Genomic DNA, 15702 nt, shown 5'->3' with positions numbered 1-15702 from the left:
TTTCTTTTGTTTGCATAATGGCTGACTGCCTTGGTGCCCTCTACCCAGATTAGGAAGACAGGATGACGGGGGTCTACTCAAGTGCAAGTCAAACATTCAAGTCAAAGCACCATTTCATCATACTTTCTTATAACTGTTCTCCTCTGACTGGAGATTCTACAAATATACATCTCCTCAAGTTCTGGGTCTTGCTTGGGATTCTGTATAGACAGAATTGGATCTAAAAAGATACGATGTCTTGAGTTGAGCAGGCAGGAACTAATAGACATTCATCATGTTCAGGGATGTGCTTTATGTATTTATGGTCCAAGAATCAACGGTCACATTATCAAAGTGATTAGGGTCTCTAAATATTATTGAAACTTCAGAGTCTCAGATTAAATACCCTTCATAGTAAGAGCACTGTGATGTTCCTGACTTTGAACTAAGGACATATTATAGTTTTGCAAGCTTTTTGAAGGTAGAGACTATATTTTATCCATGTGCCTAGCCTAAATTACTAAATTTATCACCTTACAAAGAGTAGACATGAATTTTCAAGTATTAATTGAAAAAAAATAATAAAGTACTAAAAAAACAATCTAACTACTTTCCCTCAAAATCCATGTTTAATTAAAAAGTTTTCTCTGAATGGTAGTTTGTTTTCAAACTGACTATTCAGGAAAAACTTATTCGAGAAGCAAAGTCTCTGACTTTTAACTTGAAAGGTCTTAAGAACCTCTAACCCGATAATTGCTTCTTTTGTCAGTAAAGATTTAATTTGTTAAAAAAAAATGTTGGCATATGCTTTTTATATCTATCATTTGAAGGCCAGAGGCTCAGTTATCAAAACAGAAAACAGAACGTGGCTGCCACTGTGGGAAACCCATAGATTTTGACGGCAGACACCTGGGTATTCTAATCCCATTTTTACACTGTACTGGGCCTTCCCTGTGCCTTAGATGGTAAAGAGTCTGCCTGCAGTGTCGGAGATTGCGGTTCGATCCCTGGGTTGGGAAGATCCCCTGAACAAGAAAATGAACAACCCACTGAACAACCCTCTCCAGTATTCTTGCCTGGAGAAATCCCATGGACAGTGGGGCCTGGTAAGCTACTGTCCACCATTGCAGAGTCGGACATGGCTGAGCGATGAACAGTTTCTGCAGTTACATTGTACTAGCATTATGACCTGTTAATCACTCCAAGCACCCGCTTCCAAGGTAGATTTGCGATCATAATTCCTACTTTACAGAACCATTTAAAAGGGCCTGGCACACAGTAGGTGCTCAGTAAAGGTTAGTTCTCCCTTTGCAGGTATTGTTATTGGAAATGTGCTAGTGACATCTAGTGGTAATTCCTGCAAACCTCAAGAAGGCTTTCTCAGAACTTCCCAATAAGTCATGCATTCATTCCATCATCAAATGATTTTTAAATATCTCCTGTCTTCTAGGCTCTTAAATCAAGTTCTGAGGATTGCAAAATGTGGAAGACACAACATCTACTCTAGAAAAGCTCTGGCTATTGCCACCCAGACAAATGTTAGCCAATTACTCTAAAAAATATAATTATTTCTACAATAGCAGTAAGAAAAAAATACAAATATGCTACAGAATGTATGCTTTTGAACTGTGGTGTTGGAGAAGACTCTTGAGAGTCCCTTGGACTGCAAGGAGATCCAACCAGTCAATCCTAAAGGAAATCAGTCCTGAATATTCATTGGAAGGACTGATGTTGAAGCTGAAACTCCTACACTTTGGTTACCTGATGCGAAGAACTGATTCATTTGAAAAGACCCTGATGCTGGGAAAGATTCAAGGTGGGAGGAGAAGGGGATGACAGAGGATGAGATGGTTGGATGGCATCACCGACTCAAAGGACATGAGTCTGAATAAACTCCGGGAGTTGGCGATGGACAGGGAGGCCTGGAGTGCTGCAGTCCATGAAGTCGCAAAGAGTCAGACACGACTGAGTGACTGAACTGAACTGAACAGAATAGAAAACTCACTCTGACAAGAGAGATGGCATTTTGGCTGGGTTTTAAAGAATGAATGGAATGCCCTCATTATAATTTAACTGAAGGAGAAATGAGGAAATTTGATTATTTCTAAAATGTTAGTAAGTAAGGCTTATTTGCTAAAGTCTTGGTTGATGCGATAAATAGTTTAGCCCTTCTTTTCCTATGACAGGAAGATAGTAGCATTCTGTAGTGAGTAAGGTTCTAATTATACCTGGGCAAAAGGGTGAAGGAAAGATTGGTGATGGGAAGAGAAGCTGGAGAATCTATTAAATGGTTATTATGATTTTGTACTTCAGAGGTAACAAAGATCTAAATTTGTTCAGTGGAAAAGGGACAGACAGGAAGAAACATTAATGAGATATACCTGAAGTATAATGGAGACTGTAATGATTGCGACAAGTGAAAACATACACAAGCAGGAAGAAATGACATCAATTTATGTTTTCTCAAATGGACTATTAAGACATAATGTCATTAAGTGAAATTAAAAAAAAAAAAAAAAACAGAAAAACTTGAGTTTTCAGGAGGGAAGAAAACAAAAATTATAAATTGTCTTTGTACATATTGTTAAAACCTAAGAAAGATTTGAATAGAAATATCCAATAGGTGAACAGACGGAGGTCAGGAGAGAGATCTAGATGGAGACAAAGACAGGAACATCAGCTTGTAGCCAACATTGCAGTCATTAGGGTGGATAAGATCACCAGGGAAAAGTGTGCCAAGAGGAAAGGTGAAGACACAGGGTTAAGACCTTAGGGAAAAGCATAATTTAACTAGTAAGTCCTAAGTAAGAACTGGACTCAGCCTTAGTTTGTTGAGAACAATCCCGTAGTAAGTTATAAACAGACAACAAAATGGCTTTTGAAATAGGAATATCTCAACTAACTACAACATGACTTTAAAAAATACACTTAAGCTATATTTAAGGTTTAAAAGCAAAGCTATAAAGTTATTTCCCCACAGTCTCATGAAATAAATTGTTTGGATTTTCCTCTCTTAACTGAAAACTCTGCTTTATGCTTTGAGTGTAGTTCTTCCTAGGTTGGATGGGAAATTTTATTTGACTGCCTATAAAATGCATAATTTTTCTACTTCTCTCATTAAATTTGGTCAGTTAGGTTTCTTTCTTAGTTTTATTGTTCTGTTCTCTCTTCTTTTTTCCTCTCTCCTGATACAGGTATTTTGTGCTTCAGTGATTTTCTGGGAAAAGAGCCCAGTTGGTTTATTTTTTTTTTTTTAATTATAGACTACCTCACAAATTTAGGATATTAACTCTATACTTGCAGTGTTGTTACCTTGAAAGAAGAGCTATTCATGATGTTTTGTTAGTTAAATACCTACAAATTTATGGCCTTCCAAAATATGTCGTGTCTGACTCTTTGGGACCTCATGGACTGTACAGTCTATGGAATTCTCCAGGCCAGAATACTGGAGTGGATAGCCATTCCCTACTCCATGGGATCTTCCCAACCCAGGGATCAAACCCAGGTCTCCCTCATTTCAGGTGGATTCTTTACCATCTGAGCCACCAGGGAAGCCCAAGAACACTGGAGTGAGTACCCTATCCCTTCTCCAGGGGAATTTCTCAACCCAGCAATTGAACTGTGGTCTCCTACTATGCTGTAAGAGAATTCTTTACCAGCTGAGCTACCAAGGGAGCCCTAATATAAATTAACTTTGGAAAATCAGCTAATCCTCTCTCCATCAGAATCAGCCTTATCTGTGCAAAAGGGGATTACAGTTCACAGCAGTCTAAATGAATGACTGTTAGGTTGCTTCACTGGTGTCTGACTCTTTGCAATCCTATGGACTGTAGCCCACCAGGCTCCTCTGTCCATGAGATTCTTCAGGCAAGAATACTGGAGTGGGTTGCCATTTCCTTCTCCAAGGGATCTCCACCCCAGGGATTACACCTGTGTCTCTCACATTTCCTGCACTGGCAGGTGGGTTCTTTACCATGAGAGCCACCTAAGCCTCAGGTTGGTCACATGAGATGAACATGTTCTTCACAGTCTTCATGAACAAGGACTGAAGACCCTTCAGTATTTAATCTTGAAAAAGAATAATGGATAATTTAATCAGCTGAATTAGCCCCATCATACGATTTAAGATTCACTTGAATCTCTGCTTTGAAATTATGAAACCTGGCATATTAAAAAAAATTTAACTACATTATATTATTTTGCACAATTGAGGCTTTATAAATATTTTTCTCATTATTTCAATATTTTATACTTCAAATTAACCTAAATGTAACAACCTTCATGTAACAACCTAAAATGTAACCTAAAATATAACAAGTTTCAGCATCTAAATCTTTAAGTAGGCTAATAAGAATAATTTAAATATGCTTATTATATTCAATATTTAATTATAAATGAAACTAAACTATATGAATTAAATATGTGAAAGACAAAAGAAATGAATCACCTAGACTAGCGTAGATGTTCTAAACCCAATTCTTACTGATTCTAAAAAAAAAGAAAAAAATTAAGATTTAACTCAACAAACATCTGTTGGGCACTTACTATATATCAGGAACTATTCCAGGTTTTATGGCTGGACACAAAGTAAGATTCTGTTTTCTAGGAACTCAGTCTAAGTGACAGAATGGTGGAAATATAAATAAAAAGGTAAATATAATAACATAATAGAACCAAGTAATAGAACTATTTTTGCAAGTAGGAATCCTTGGAAAATTCTTCCTTGAATAGGCAACATTCAATCCAAGATATTAATTCAATCCAAGATATGACATTCATTCCAAGATATTAAGAGAAAGTGGCAAGAATACACAGAACTATACAAAAAAGATCTTCATGACCCATATAGTCATGATGTTGTGATCACTCACCTAGAGCCAGACATCCTGCAATGCAAAGTCAAGTGGGCCTTAGGAAGCATCACTATGAACAAAGCTAGTGGAGGTGATGGAATCCCAGTTCAGCCATTTCAGATACTAAAAGATGATGCTGTGAAAGTGCTGCACTCAATATGCCAGCAAATGTGGAAAACTCAGCAGTGGCCACAGGACTGGAAAAGGTCAGTTTTCATTCCAATCCCAAAGAAAGGCAATGCCAAAGATGTTCAAACTACTGTACGATTGCACTCGTCTCACATGATAGCAAAGTAATGCTTAAAATTCTCTAAGCCAGGCTGCAACAGCATGTGAACCATGAACTTCCAGATGTTCAAGTTGGTTTTAGAAAAGGCAGAGGAACCAGAGATCAAATCGCCAACATCTGCTAGATCATCAAAAAGCAAGAGAATTCCAGAAAAACATCTACTTCTGCTTTACTGACTATGCCAAAGCCTTTGACTTTGCGGGTCACAACAAATTGTGAAAAATTCTTCAAAAGATGGGAATAACAGACCACCTGAACTGCCTCCTGAGAAATCTTTATGCAGGTCAAGAAGCAATAGTTAGAACTGGACACAAAATAACAGACTGGTTCCAAATTGGGAAAGAAGTACCTCAAGGTTGTATATTGTCACCCTGCTTATTTAACTTATATGCAGAGTACATCACATAAAATGCCACACTGGATGAAACACAAGCTGGAAGCAAGATTGCTGGGAGAAATATTAATAACCTCAGATACACAGATGACATTACCATTATGGCAGAAAGCAAAGAAGAACTAAAGAGCCTCTTGACAAAAGTGAAGGTGGAGAGTGAAAAAGTTGGCTTAGAACTAAACATGCAGAAAACAAAGATCTCGTCATCTGATCACATCCCTTCATGGCAAATAGTGGGTAAACAATGGAAACAGTGACAGACTTTATTTTTTGGGGCTCCAAAATCACTGCAGATGGTGACTGCAGCCATGAAATTAAAAGATGTTTGCTCTTTGGAAGAAAAGTTGTGACCAAACTAGACAGCATATTAAAAAGCAGAGACATTACTTCGCCAAGGTCATTCTAGTCAAAGCTTTGGTTTTTCCAGGAGTCATGTATGAATATGAGAGTGGACTATAAAGAAAGTTGAGCGCTGAAGAATTGATGTTTTTGAACTGTGGTGTTGGAGAATACTCTTGAGAGTCCCTTGGACTGCAAGGAGGTCCAACCAGTCCATTCTGAAGGAGATCAGCCCTGGGATTTCTTTGGAAGGAATGATGCTAAAGCTGAAACTCCAGTACTTTGGCCACCTCATGCGAAGAGTTGACTCATTGGAAAAGACCCTGATGCTGGGAAGGATTGGGGGCAGGAGGATAAGGGGATGACAGAGGATGAGATGGCTGGATGGCATCACTGACTTGATGGACATGAGTTTGAGTAAACTCCAGGAGTTGGTGATAGACAGGGAGGCCTGGCATGCTGCAATTCATGGGGTCGCAGAGTCAGACACAACTGAGCGACTGAACGGAACTGAACTGATATTTTAAATAACTTGTACATAATCAAGCACAGGATTATATTCATGATTTCGTTTGACAATAGCATCAGTTATAAATAGGAGGATGAATTAAAATGGCTAAATATTATTAACATATTCATTTTTCAATTGAACACTTTTGAATAATTAAAAATGAGAACATAAATTCAGATAAGCCTTATATTTTCTATCAACTGTTGCAGAGGATATTCCTCTGGGTCCTATTTGTGATTGTCTACCCCTACTGCCATACAGAAATGGTCAAACAAGTGCACTGTGAATTTTCCCATGTGGAATATTGTCTGACCACATTCCCTTTAGCCTACAAAAGAAAAGTACAGGTCATGCTAATGTTCAGGATTCACATATTGGCAATGATTTGGTTTAATAAATATAATGGATTAGATATACATTAGATCAATAAATCTGCATAGAGACTGTTTTTAATTTACCATATCAGCAACATTTATCTTCCTTCATAGTTTTTTTTTTTCTTTTTGATCAGTGAAAGCTAAGACTCACCCTCTCTATGTGATAGATTTAGAGAAGGGCAATTGGGAAGATAATTTTGCCATGATTATCAGGACTCCGTTAAGAAGACTGACCCTAGGAAAATTGCAAACTGCTTATTTCAGATAAATTTTGTATTTTACTAAAGAAATCCCTATTCATTTTAAAATAATAGAAGAAAATGAAAATATTGGCCCAACCTTCATTCTAGATGGGTTACTACTAGTGTATCTTTTCTAATTCAACTGTCTTTAGGAGAATATCTGGATCATGAGAATACTCTACCACAGTACAAGTGGTAAATTCAAAAGATGAGTTTAATGGTGCTTTTATCATTTGAATATCATAAAAGGAAAAAAGATATAAATATTTTAAAAGTCATTTTTATCCTAGTTCCTGTTGCTAAAGTATAAGTATACTTTAATTGAACTTTGTAGATGAGCTAGGGGAAATTAGACCACACTGTCTATCATTAGCAGAGAGTGTCCAACTCCTGAGTAGATGGCTGAGACCAACATTTAGGGGCAGTCAAGAGAGAAGGAAATGGCAACCCACTCCAGTATTCTTGCCTGGAGAATCCCATGAACAGAGGAGCCTGGCAGGCTACAATCCATGGCATCACAAGCGTTGGACATAACTTAGTGACTAAACCACCACCACCAAGACAGACAAAGTATATGCAAAAAAAAAAAAAAAAAAAAGTAGAGAAGATACTTAATTTACACAGAAAGTAGAATGATGTAAAATTAGATAACAGAGAAAAATAACTGATTATATATTTTTCCAAAAAGATCAAGAAATAATCCTTGAAAATGGATGCACCTGACAGTATTCAATTTATAATGACAAGTTTTATGTAGGCTTCTATTCTTTATAGTCAAATAATTTGCTAACCAAAACATAACAGAAATTATGGTCTTGTTCTTGGATGAGATAATATCTAATACAACAAGTGAGCAGAAGACAGAGAAAGAGAGGGAATATGGTTGTTTAGCAATTAAGATTAGATAACTCTCATGAGGAATTCAAACAGTCATAATAGTCAGTTGTAGTAAATCTATTAATTTCTCTTCTTATAAGTCATAGTGTAATGCTAAATTTTTGCTCAAACCTATTTCCTAGGTTAGAATCCTGGCTTCACCAAGTTACTAATTATAAGACTTCGGCAAGTTATTTAAATCATTTTTGTTTTGAATTTTTCTTCTTTGAAATGAGGATGATAATAATGGCTATTTCAAAAGTTTGTTGTGATAAGTGCTTCAGTCAGTCAGTTCAGTTGCTCAGTCATGTCCGACTCTTTGCGACCCCAAGAATTGCAGCACGCCAGGCCTCCCTGTCCATCACCAACTCCCGGAGTTCACTCAAACTCACGTCCATGGAGTCAGTGATGCCATCCAGCCATCTCATCCTCTGTTGTCCCTTTTCCTCCCACCTTCAATCTTTCCCAGCATCAGGATCTTTTCAAATGAGTCAGCTCTCTGCATCAGGTGGCCAAAGTATTGGAGATTCAGCTTCAGCATCAGTCCTTCCAATGAATATTTGGGATTGATTTCCTTTAGGAGTGACTGGTTGGATTTCCTTGCCGTCCAAGGGACTCTCAAGAGTCTTCTCCAATACCATAGTTCAAAAGCATCAATTCTTCCATGCTCAGCTTTCTTTATAGTCCAAGTGCTTACAGAAATAATAAGCATACAAAAAGCACTGACTGAGGGTAACTCAGTTTTGTTTTTTTTGTTTTTTTTTACATTGTGAAAAGACAAGACCCTGTTTTTTAGGTTTTGAGAGTCTTTCTTTGGTGAGGGAAAAATCAGTTTTCAGAGCATTTGAGGTAGTAGAATTTCAGACAAATTATTTACATGGGTTATTTTATTCTTTTTTTTTTACTGTTGATATTGTTGTTGAAATTTAAATGTAACCAAATTTTAAAGTTATTTAAGAGACAAGATGCGAGGAGAACCAGAGCAAATAGGAAAAGGGCAAAGATAAAGCTTATATTTTGAGGGAAATGGATTTGTATGGCTGTATTGCTTTTAGTCGGAGAAGGCAATGGCAACCCACTCCAGTACTCTTGCCTGGAAAATTCCATGGACGGAGGAGCCTGGTAGGCTGCAGTCCATGGGGTCGCGAAGAGTTGGACACGACTGAGCGGCTTCACTTTCACTTTTCACTTTCATGCATTGAAGAAGGAAATAGCAACCCACTCCAGGGTTCTTGCCTGGAGAATCCCAAGGACGGGAGAGCCTGGTGGGCTGACGTCTATGGGATCGCACAGAGTCAGACACGACTGAAGCAACTTAGTAGTAGTAGTAGTATTGCTTTTAGTGTGTTTCATAGACTGAATGGTGCGCCCCTCCCCTACCAATTCATATGCTGATGTCCTAATTCCCAATAGTTCAGAATGCAATGGCATTTGGAGATAGGGCTTTTAAAGAGCTAATTAACATAAAATGAGGCCATTAGGGTTGGCCGAACCACTGTGACTGGGGTCCTTATAAAAGGAAATCTGGGCACACAAAGACACAATGGGATATGAACACCCAAAAGAGAGACTATTTGAGGACACAAGGAGAAGGCACCCATTTGCAAGCCAAAGAGTAAAGCTTCAGAGAAACAAAACCTATGGATACCTTGACCTTGGGTTTCTAGATCCAAAACTGTGAGGAAATCAATTTCCATTGCTAAAGCTTCCCAGTCTACGGTACTCTGTGATGACAGACCTAGCAAACCACTATAGCAAGCAATAGCAATTTTACTTACAACTATCATTTTGAACACAACTGTTATTTGTGTGAGTCTGAAATACTCTAGTCTTGACATTTTTAATATAAGTAAAACAACTGTTTATATAATACTTCATTAGCATAATTAGTATAGTATTACTTAGGCACTAAAATATCATAAATACACCATTATATCAGTTATTGGCCAACTTATTTAAAAATTTTAGATTACATGCTAGACAACAATGTGCTACTCACTGATAAGGAACTGAAGGGTCCTCTGATATAACTAAAGGACCACAATGGAACTAATCAGGAGTGTTCCTACTCCATTGGGCTGACTGAGCATCGATGTCCAGAAAACTGTGTCAAAGTGGGTGTGAGGACAGGAAGTAAACAGAAACAGACGTGTCAAATAAATGTCCTCAACTGGAGGGATGAAGGAAGGATGGAAAGAGATTTCGGAATCTAGTTTTAAGCAGAGAGAAGGCAAGGAAGGTTTTCAGAGAACAGAAGTAGTGAGGATCATTGTAGGTTTATAAGATTCTAAATACGTTAGTCAACAAAGCCAACAATTGAATATTTACTTACGTGAGGATTGTTTGTTCTATGTGAAACCATAAATATAAATAGAAAAGAAATTCTCTTACTAAGGACCAGATGAATATCAAGATAATAAAACTTTATCTTCTGTATATTTTTGAGGTGGACATGACTTTTATTTATAATTACAATAAAAAAGGAATCATACATCTCCTCATTTATTTATGAATAAATACTTACCTGATGAAAGCAGGCTGAATCAGTTCAACTATATGGAGTAGTATTTTCCTTTTATAACTGACATAGGTAAATGGCAAAAAATAACTGCATTAATAGGTTATATTCACAAGTAAAAACAGCAATCCACAAAGATCTTGACGCATTTGACTGCTTTCAAAAAAAAAAAATATAAGGCTGTGAAATAAAAATCGTAACTGTTTTTGCCTTTTCAACTGAAAACATCTCCAGGGTTTGTGATTCTAAAAATAATATATGTGCCTTATAAGAGCAGACATCTACGTCTTTACTGATTAGAAAGTCAAAATCTTTCTACAGTAATCCTTCTTAGTCCTCACCTTTTTGTAAAATCCACTTCAAAATTACAAATCTTTAATTGTATACAAGTATTTCTGAAAAAAATCTCATAAATGAGGAAAATATAGTGCATTTCAAAACTCTGAGGTCAAAATCTCCATTCACTTCACCTGTTGTGCACATCAACACAAAGACAGAGTGTCATAAACTCTAACTAATTTTCCTAATCTCGATCTATTATCTACCTCATAAGACTTGCTTTTAAATCATCCTGCTTATAAACACCCTCCAAATATCCTCTCCTAAAATCCTCGTTTAGACATCTATTAAAATTTTGTCAATGTAGTATTCTTTTTTTCTTGCCAGTAGTTCTAACAAACTCAGTTTTGCTTGGTCAAAAGTTGTTTTCTTCGCAGTTATTTGTCAGATGAATAGTCAAAAATTGTGGAGATAAAGGAGAACTCCCAATGAAAGCCTTGTGCAACCTGACTTAAACTCCTCTGCTTGAAACCTGTTCCTCCAAGATCATTGAAGTTTCCATCTAGGAGTCTCTCTGACAGTAAGGGTGAGGTATGCACTGCATTTGGTCTAAATTTTAAGTTATTTTTGGCATTCTCCCAAATGCAGAGTTTATGCCTCCTAGGAAAGAGAATTGATTTTAGTAATAATTTGATAGCCTAATAAATTTTTTGAAAATTCTTGTTCTAGATGAAAACACCTGCTCTGTTGCTTATAACATGACTGTCTGTTTTCATGGCTTCTATTGTGAGTCAATAAAGGGATTCATGAGGTTGGACTGCTTAGAGTTAGGTTTTGTTAGACTGATTCTCTTTAGATAAACTTTACCTCAGCATTCTTTTCAAAATCTTGTGAGGATCTTCCCCAGTCTTATCTTGGTTGATTCCAGTTAGTCTCATTTTGCTCAGAGTTAGGGAGTTTAAGTTCCTCACCTGGTCTTCAGCCAGGTTCTTAAAATAGGAAGTTGCCCAAGAAAAATTTTAATGTGTTTTTTTCAGTTTATTTGGCCCTATAGATCAAATTTCTGATTGCTTTCTATTTTAGCTCATGTGCTTATCTCTCTAATTGGTGTAATTCCATCCAATATGTCTGCAACTGTAGAGTCCATTTGGGGGAACTTAATTGTTGTATTGATGCTTGATGCAATTCACTGGAGTTCAAATTATTGTTTAAACCTGTTGTTTATACTCTTGTGTGGCTCTCAAAGTGTGTGCTAATGGGTTTCCTATATCTAAGGCTTCTTTTGTCCTTCCATAATGATGGTTTCTTGTTTGTCCAAAGCTGACTCCTTCTCCCCTTTCTCTTTTCTTCTATTTTTTTCTGCTTCTCTTAAGAAAAATTGTTCTGTCACTATGTACATACATCTCTAGATAATCATTTAAACATTTCCAAAAGAAAGATTTAAAAAAATGAATAGTGTGCACTTTTTATGGATTGTGATTTCCTTATTTGAGATACAACTAAGAATGTATTCTTGCTTACAGAAGTAGAGTTGATAAGGTTGGTTTTGCTTAACCAATAAGTTTCTTTTGGATAGTTTCTTAAAACGTCAGTGGTCTATAAGCATGGAAGAAAAATAGGATGAAATATAGAAAACATAAGATGTGAAAAATAGCTAATAAAACCTGCAGTGCATAAGCACCACTCTCTGTAAACAATGCTATAAATGAAAAGGTAAATAAAATTTTCTCTCATATGTAATATGAAATATGGACTTAAGAATATTTGAGATTCAATGACAGATTCAAAGTATATTTTATTTGTTGTCCTGTCAAGAATTTGTCATCTGAGAACCAATTTGAGATGTAAAACCTAAGGCTAGGCTTTAGATATCACCGGTTGCCACAGCACTGAATAGTTCGTGTAAACAGTAAAATCTCTCAACAACATGACACCCAAATTGTCTCTGACAGAAGGAAAGATGAAAGGAAGAACAAATAGAAATAATAGTAACAGTTGTCATGTATTGCATGCTTCCTAGATGGCAGGCACTGCTCAAAGAGCTTTACCCATATTAACTCATTTTATCCTTTTAAAAAATTTTTGAAATAGAAATAATCATTATGGTCTTTAAAGTGTAATTCTTTCAATTAAATATTGATTTACAAGCACAAAGATTTTTCAGTTCATTTATTGCCTGTCAATTCCGAGAAAAGGGAGAAAAAAGGGATATTTTATTTATTTTTTTTACTGAGTCCTTAAAAGGTCTCTTGATCTCAGAACTGAACTGTAAATCAGATACGCCTTAGTGACAAATTATAACCACTGAACTATTCAATAATTCTCATTATTAATGAAGAGTTATTTTTGCCATAGATTTTATATCTCAAAGAAAACTATAATATTAGCCAATACATATTTCTCCCCCAGATTGTGTCATCACTGTGGCTTTAAAAGAATCTCTTATTCTATAAAACTCTATATCAACCAAGAATGGAATGGGATAGTTAAATTTCAACAAAAGTGAAAACAGCCTATTCTGAATGCTGAACAATAAAGAAAACACACAAATGTAGCAAATTTTGCAGAAAAATTACTAAAGGTAACTGGCAATCATGATTTGTTTCTCAGTGAAGATTTTCACCAAGCTACAAAAGAAATATAGTTGTCTATAATTTCAAATTATATAGAACATTAGCTTTCAAGAGAACAATGGGACTTCATCACTTTTTGCTCTTATTTCTAAGAGAGACAACACATTTTCTTCAATTTTAGCTCTATTCTTAAAATTCACATATTCTGTTTCCTTTCTCTGTTTTGAAAACGATTCCCTCTAGGGGTCTGTTGGAACTAGGAGAAACAGTAGCAAGTTCTCTTAACTTAAGCAGTAACCTAGGTCTAAAATAACCTGTGTAATAATTCTAAGTTATAAATAGAAAAATAAATCAATGGTGATTTTTATTTTGTTTCACTTTTAATAATGTCTATTATAAATTCTTTTGAAATACAGGGTATCAGTGATCTGATTCTTTGAACATTCTCCCTTTTGAGGCTGAACTTCTAAAATGACTTACATCACGTAGAAATATGTAATATGTGAAAGTGAAAGTGAAGTCGGTCAGTCGTGTCCGACTCTGCGACCCGGTGGACTGTGGCCTACCAGGCTTCTCCATCCATGGGATTCTCCAGGCAAGAATACTGGAGTGGGTTACCATTTCCTTCTCCAGGGGATCTTCCTGACCCAGGGATCGAACCTGGGTCTCTCGCACTGGATGCAGACACTTGATACACAATTCAAAGCCTATCTAATTAGATAATCCAATTAGATTAACAAAGGCATATAATCTACTACTTATCAGAATACATTTCCCTAGGAATATTGTATGCTAAAGTGATACCTTACATAAGCAGCAAATCATGAATTATTATTTCAAATGATTAATATATTTAAATATAAAGTAGGCTTGTGGGACTAGCACTTAACTAAACATTTTATTTTTCTACCTTTTTCAAATATCTCTGATGATCATGTTTACATACTAGAAGTTCATATCATCTGTAATTTCCTAGTTATGGTTTTTGGCAAAGAGAGGATTGGGAACATTATAGTCCAACAGAGAAAGTTGATAAAGCATTCTGAATTACAAAGCAGGTAGGTTGTAAGCCATGTCCATGATTTTCTTGAGAGTATCACATTCATAAATCAGCTTTTAATGATTTGGTATGTCCACTGTTTCCTAACTATGTGTCCACCAGAATCTATTTATTTGTACTTGCAATCCCCCAAGTAAAATCCAAATTTTAAGAAGTATCACTGGCATGGTCAAACATAACCAACTGAAACTGAAAATCAATTTTCAAATCACAACAGGGGATTTTTCTCATAAAAGAATGCATGTGTCTATAATTTGGGGGGGGTCTATTTCTAAGGAATGCATCTAGAAATGATCGAAAATGTTCCTTTTCTCTCAGATGTTTAAGAAGCATTTTCAAAATCTGTCTTATAGGAATATAAAACTCCTTATTTAAAATGTTCAAGTGTACCAATATTAATCTTTCTTCAGAATTCCAGGTTAAGGATGGTAACATGATCTCTACTTACTCTGTTTGTTACTTTGGGAGATTTGAGCTCTGCCAATTATGTAAAAGTGATTCCTGCTCATTACAAACTTGCACTTTATTTCCATTGCATCAGTGGCTCTGGAATTTCTGTAACTTCCAATAACACAGCCACAATCCAAAAGTTCTGATAATCACTGTCTCTCACCTTAGCTTGCAACATTAAGTATAATTTCTGAAATTAAATGCTTAATCCTGATTTAGATATCAAACCATAACAGCTTTCTTTATCCATATAAAGTCTCCTATCATGTGTATTTAGACTTGTGATATAAGTGTTAGTCGCTCAGTAGTGCCCGACTCTTTGCGACCCCATGGATTGTAGCCCACCATGCTCCTCTGTCCATAAGATTTTCCAGGCAAGGATACTGGAGTGGGTTGCTATTTCCTTCTCCAGGGGATCTTCCCAACCCAGGGATCAAACTCGGTCTTCTGCACTGCAGGCAGATTCTTTATCGACTGAGCTACAATGGAAGCCCTGTGATACAAGATATAAGATATTCAGAATAGGGATGGTCAGGTAGTTTTCAGGTAGGGTAGAAGAAAAGACAACTTGCCATTCAAAATTATTTTGTACAAACACATGCACACATACACACACAGGTGCATATGCATATGAATCTTTACTAAGTTAACAAAAAGTGTACTTTGGAAAATATAATACTAATATTTAAAATAACAACGGTGAGAGAGTCAATTCCTAAGCAAACTGATAAGAAGTCCTAGGTCCCCAAGGAGGAGAAAGGGATCTGGGGCTCTCAAGGAGGAGGAAAAGACAAACGTCTTTTTTTTTCCCCTCTTTATTTCTTAGTCTTAGTCACATAAAATGGTTTCTTCTTTAAGCATGGAACTGATGATTATACAACAACTTCAAACTCTGTACTAAGGATTATATAACAATGTATCCTGCTTGAGGACAGTTTCTCCTTCCTGAAAACCTTCTGACT

At 36.2% G+C, this 15702-nt stretch overlaps 1 protein-coding gene across 18 annotated transcripts in view; it reads right to left on the bottom strand.

The window, feature by feature from the left end:
- CCSER1 (coiled-coil serine rich protein 1) overlaps positions 1–15702 on the bottom strand; it is a 1487998-nt gene that overhangs the window by 479362 nt on the left and 992934 nt on the right. The window contains exon 11 of one of the 18 annotated variants that reach the window (XM_086406518.1): positions 1778–15233. The exons of the other annotated variants lie outside the window; for them this stretch is intronic. Within the exon in view, the coding sequence (XP_086262644.1) occupies positions 15174–15233 (60 nt within the window). The 3' untranslated portion in view covers positions 1778–15173. Of the gene's footprint in view, positions 1–1777; positions 15234–15702 lie in introns of those variants that run through there. 18 annotated transcript variants of the gene reach the window in all.

Source organism: Bos grunniens, chromosome 6 (assembly GCF_055505025.1).
Source record: "Bos grunniens cultivar Pamir isolate PY7600 chromosome 6, Bosgru_T2T1.0, whole genome shotgun sequence".
Lineage (NCBI taxonomy): Eukaryota > Metazoa > Chordata > Mammalia > Artiodactyla > Bovidae > Bos > Bos grunniens.
The sequence above is the reverse complement of the archived record's forward strand: the minus strand, read 5'-3'. Positions and strand labels throughout refer to the sequence as shown.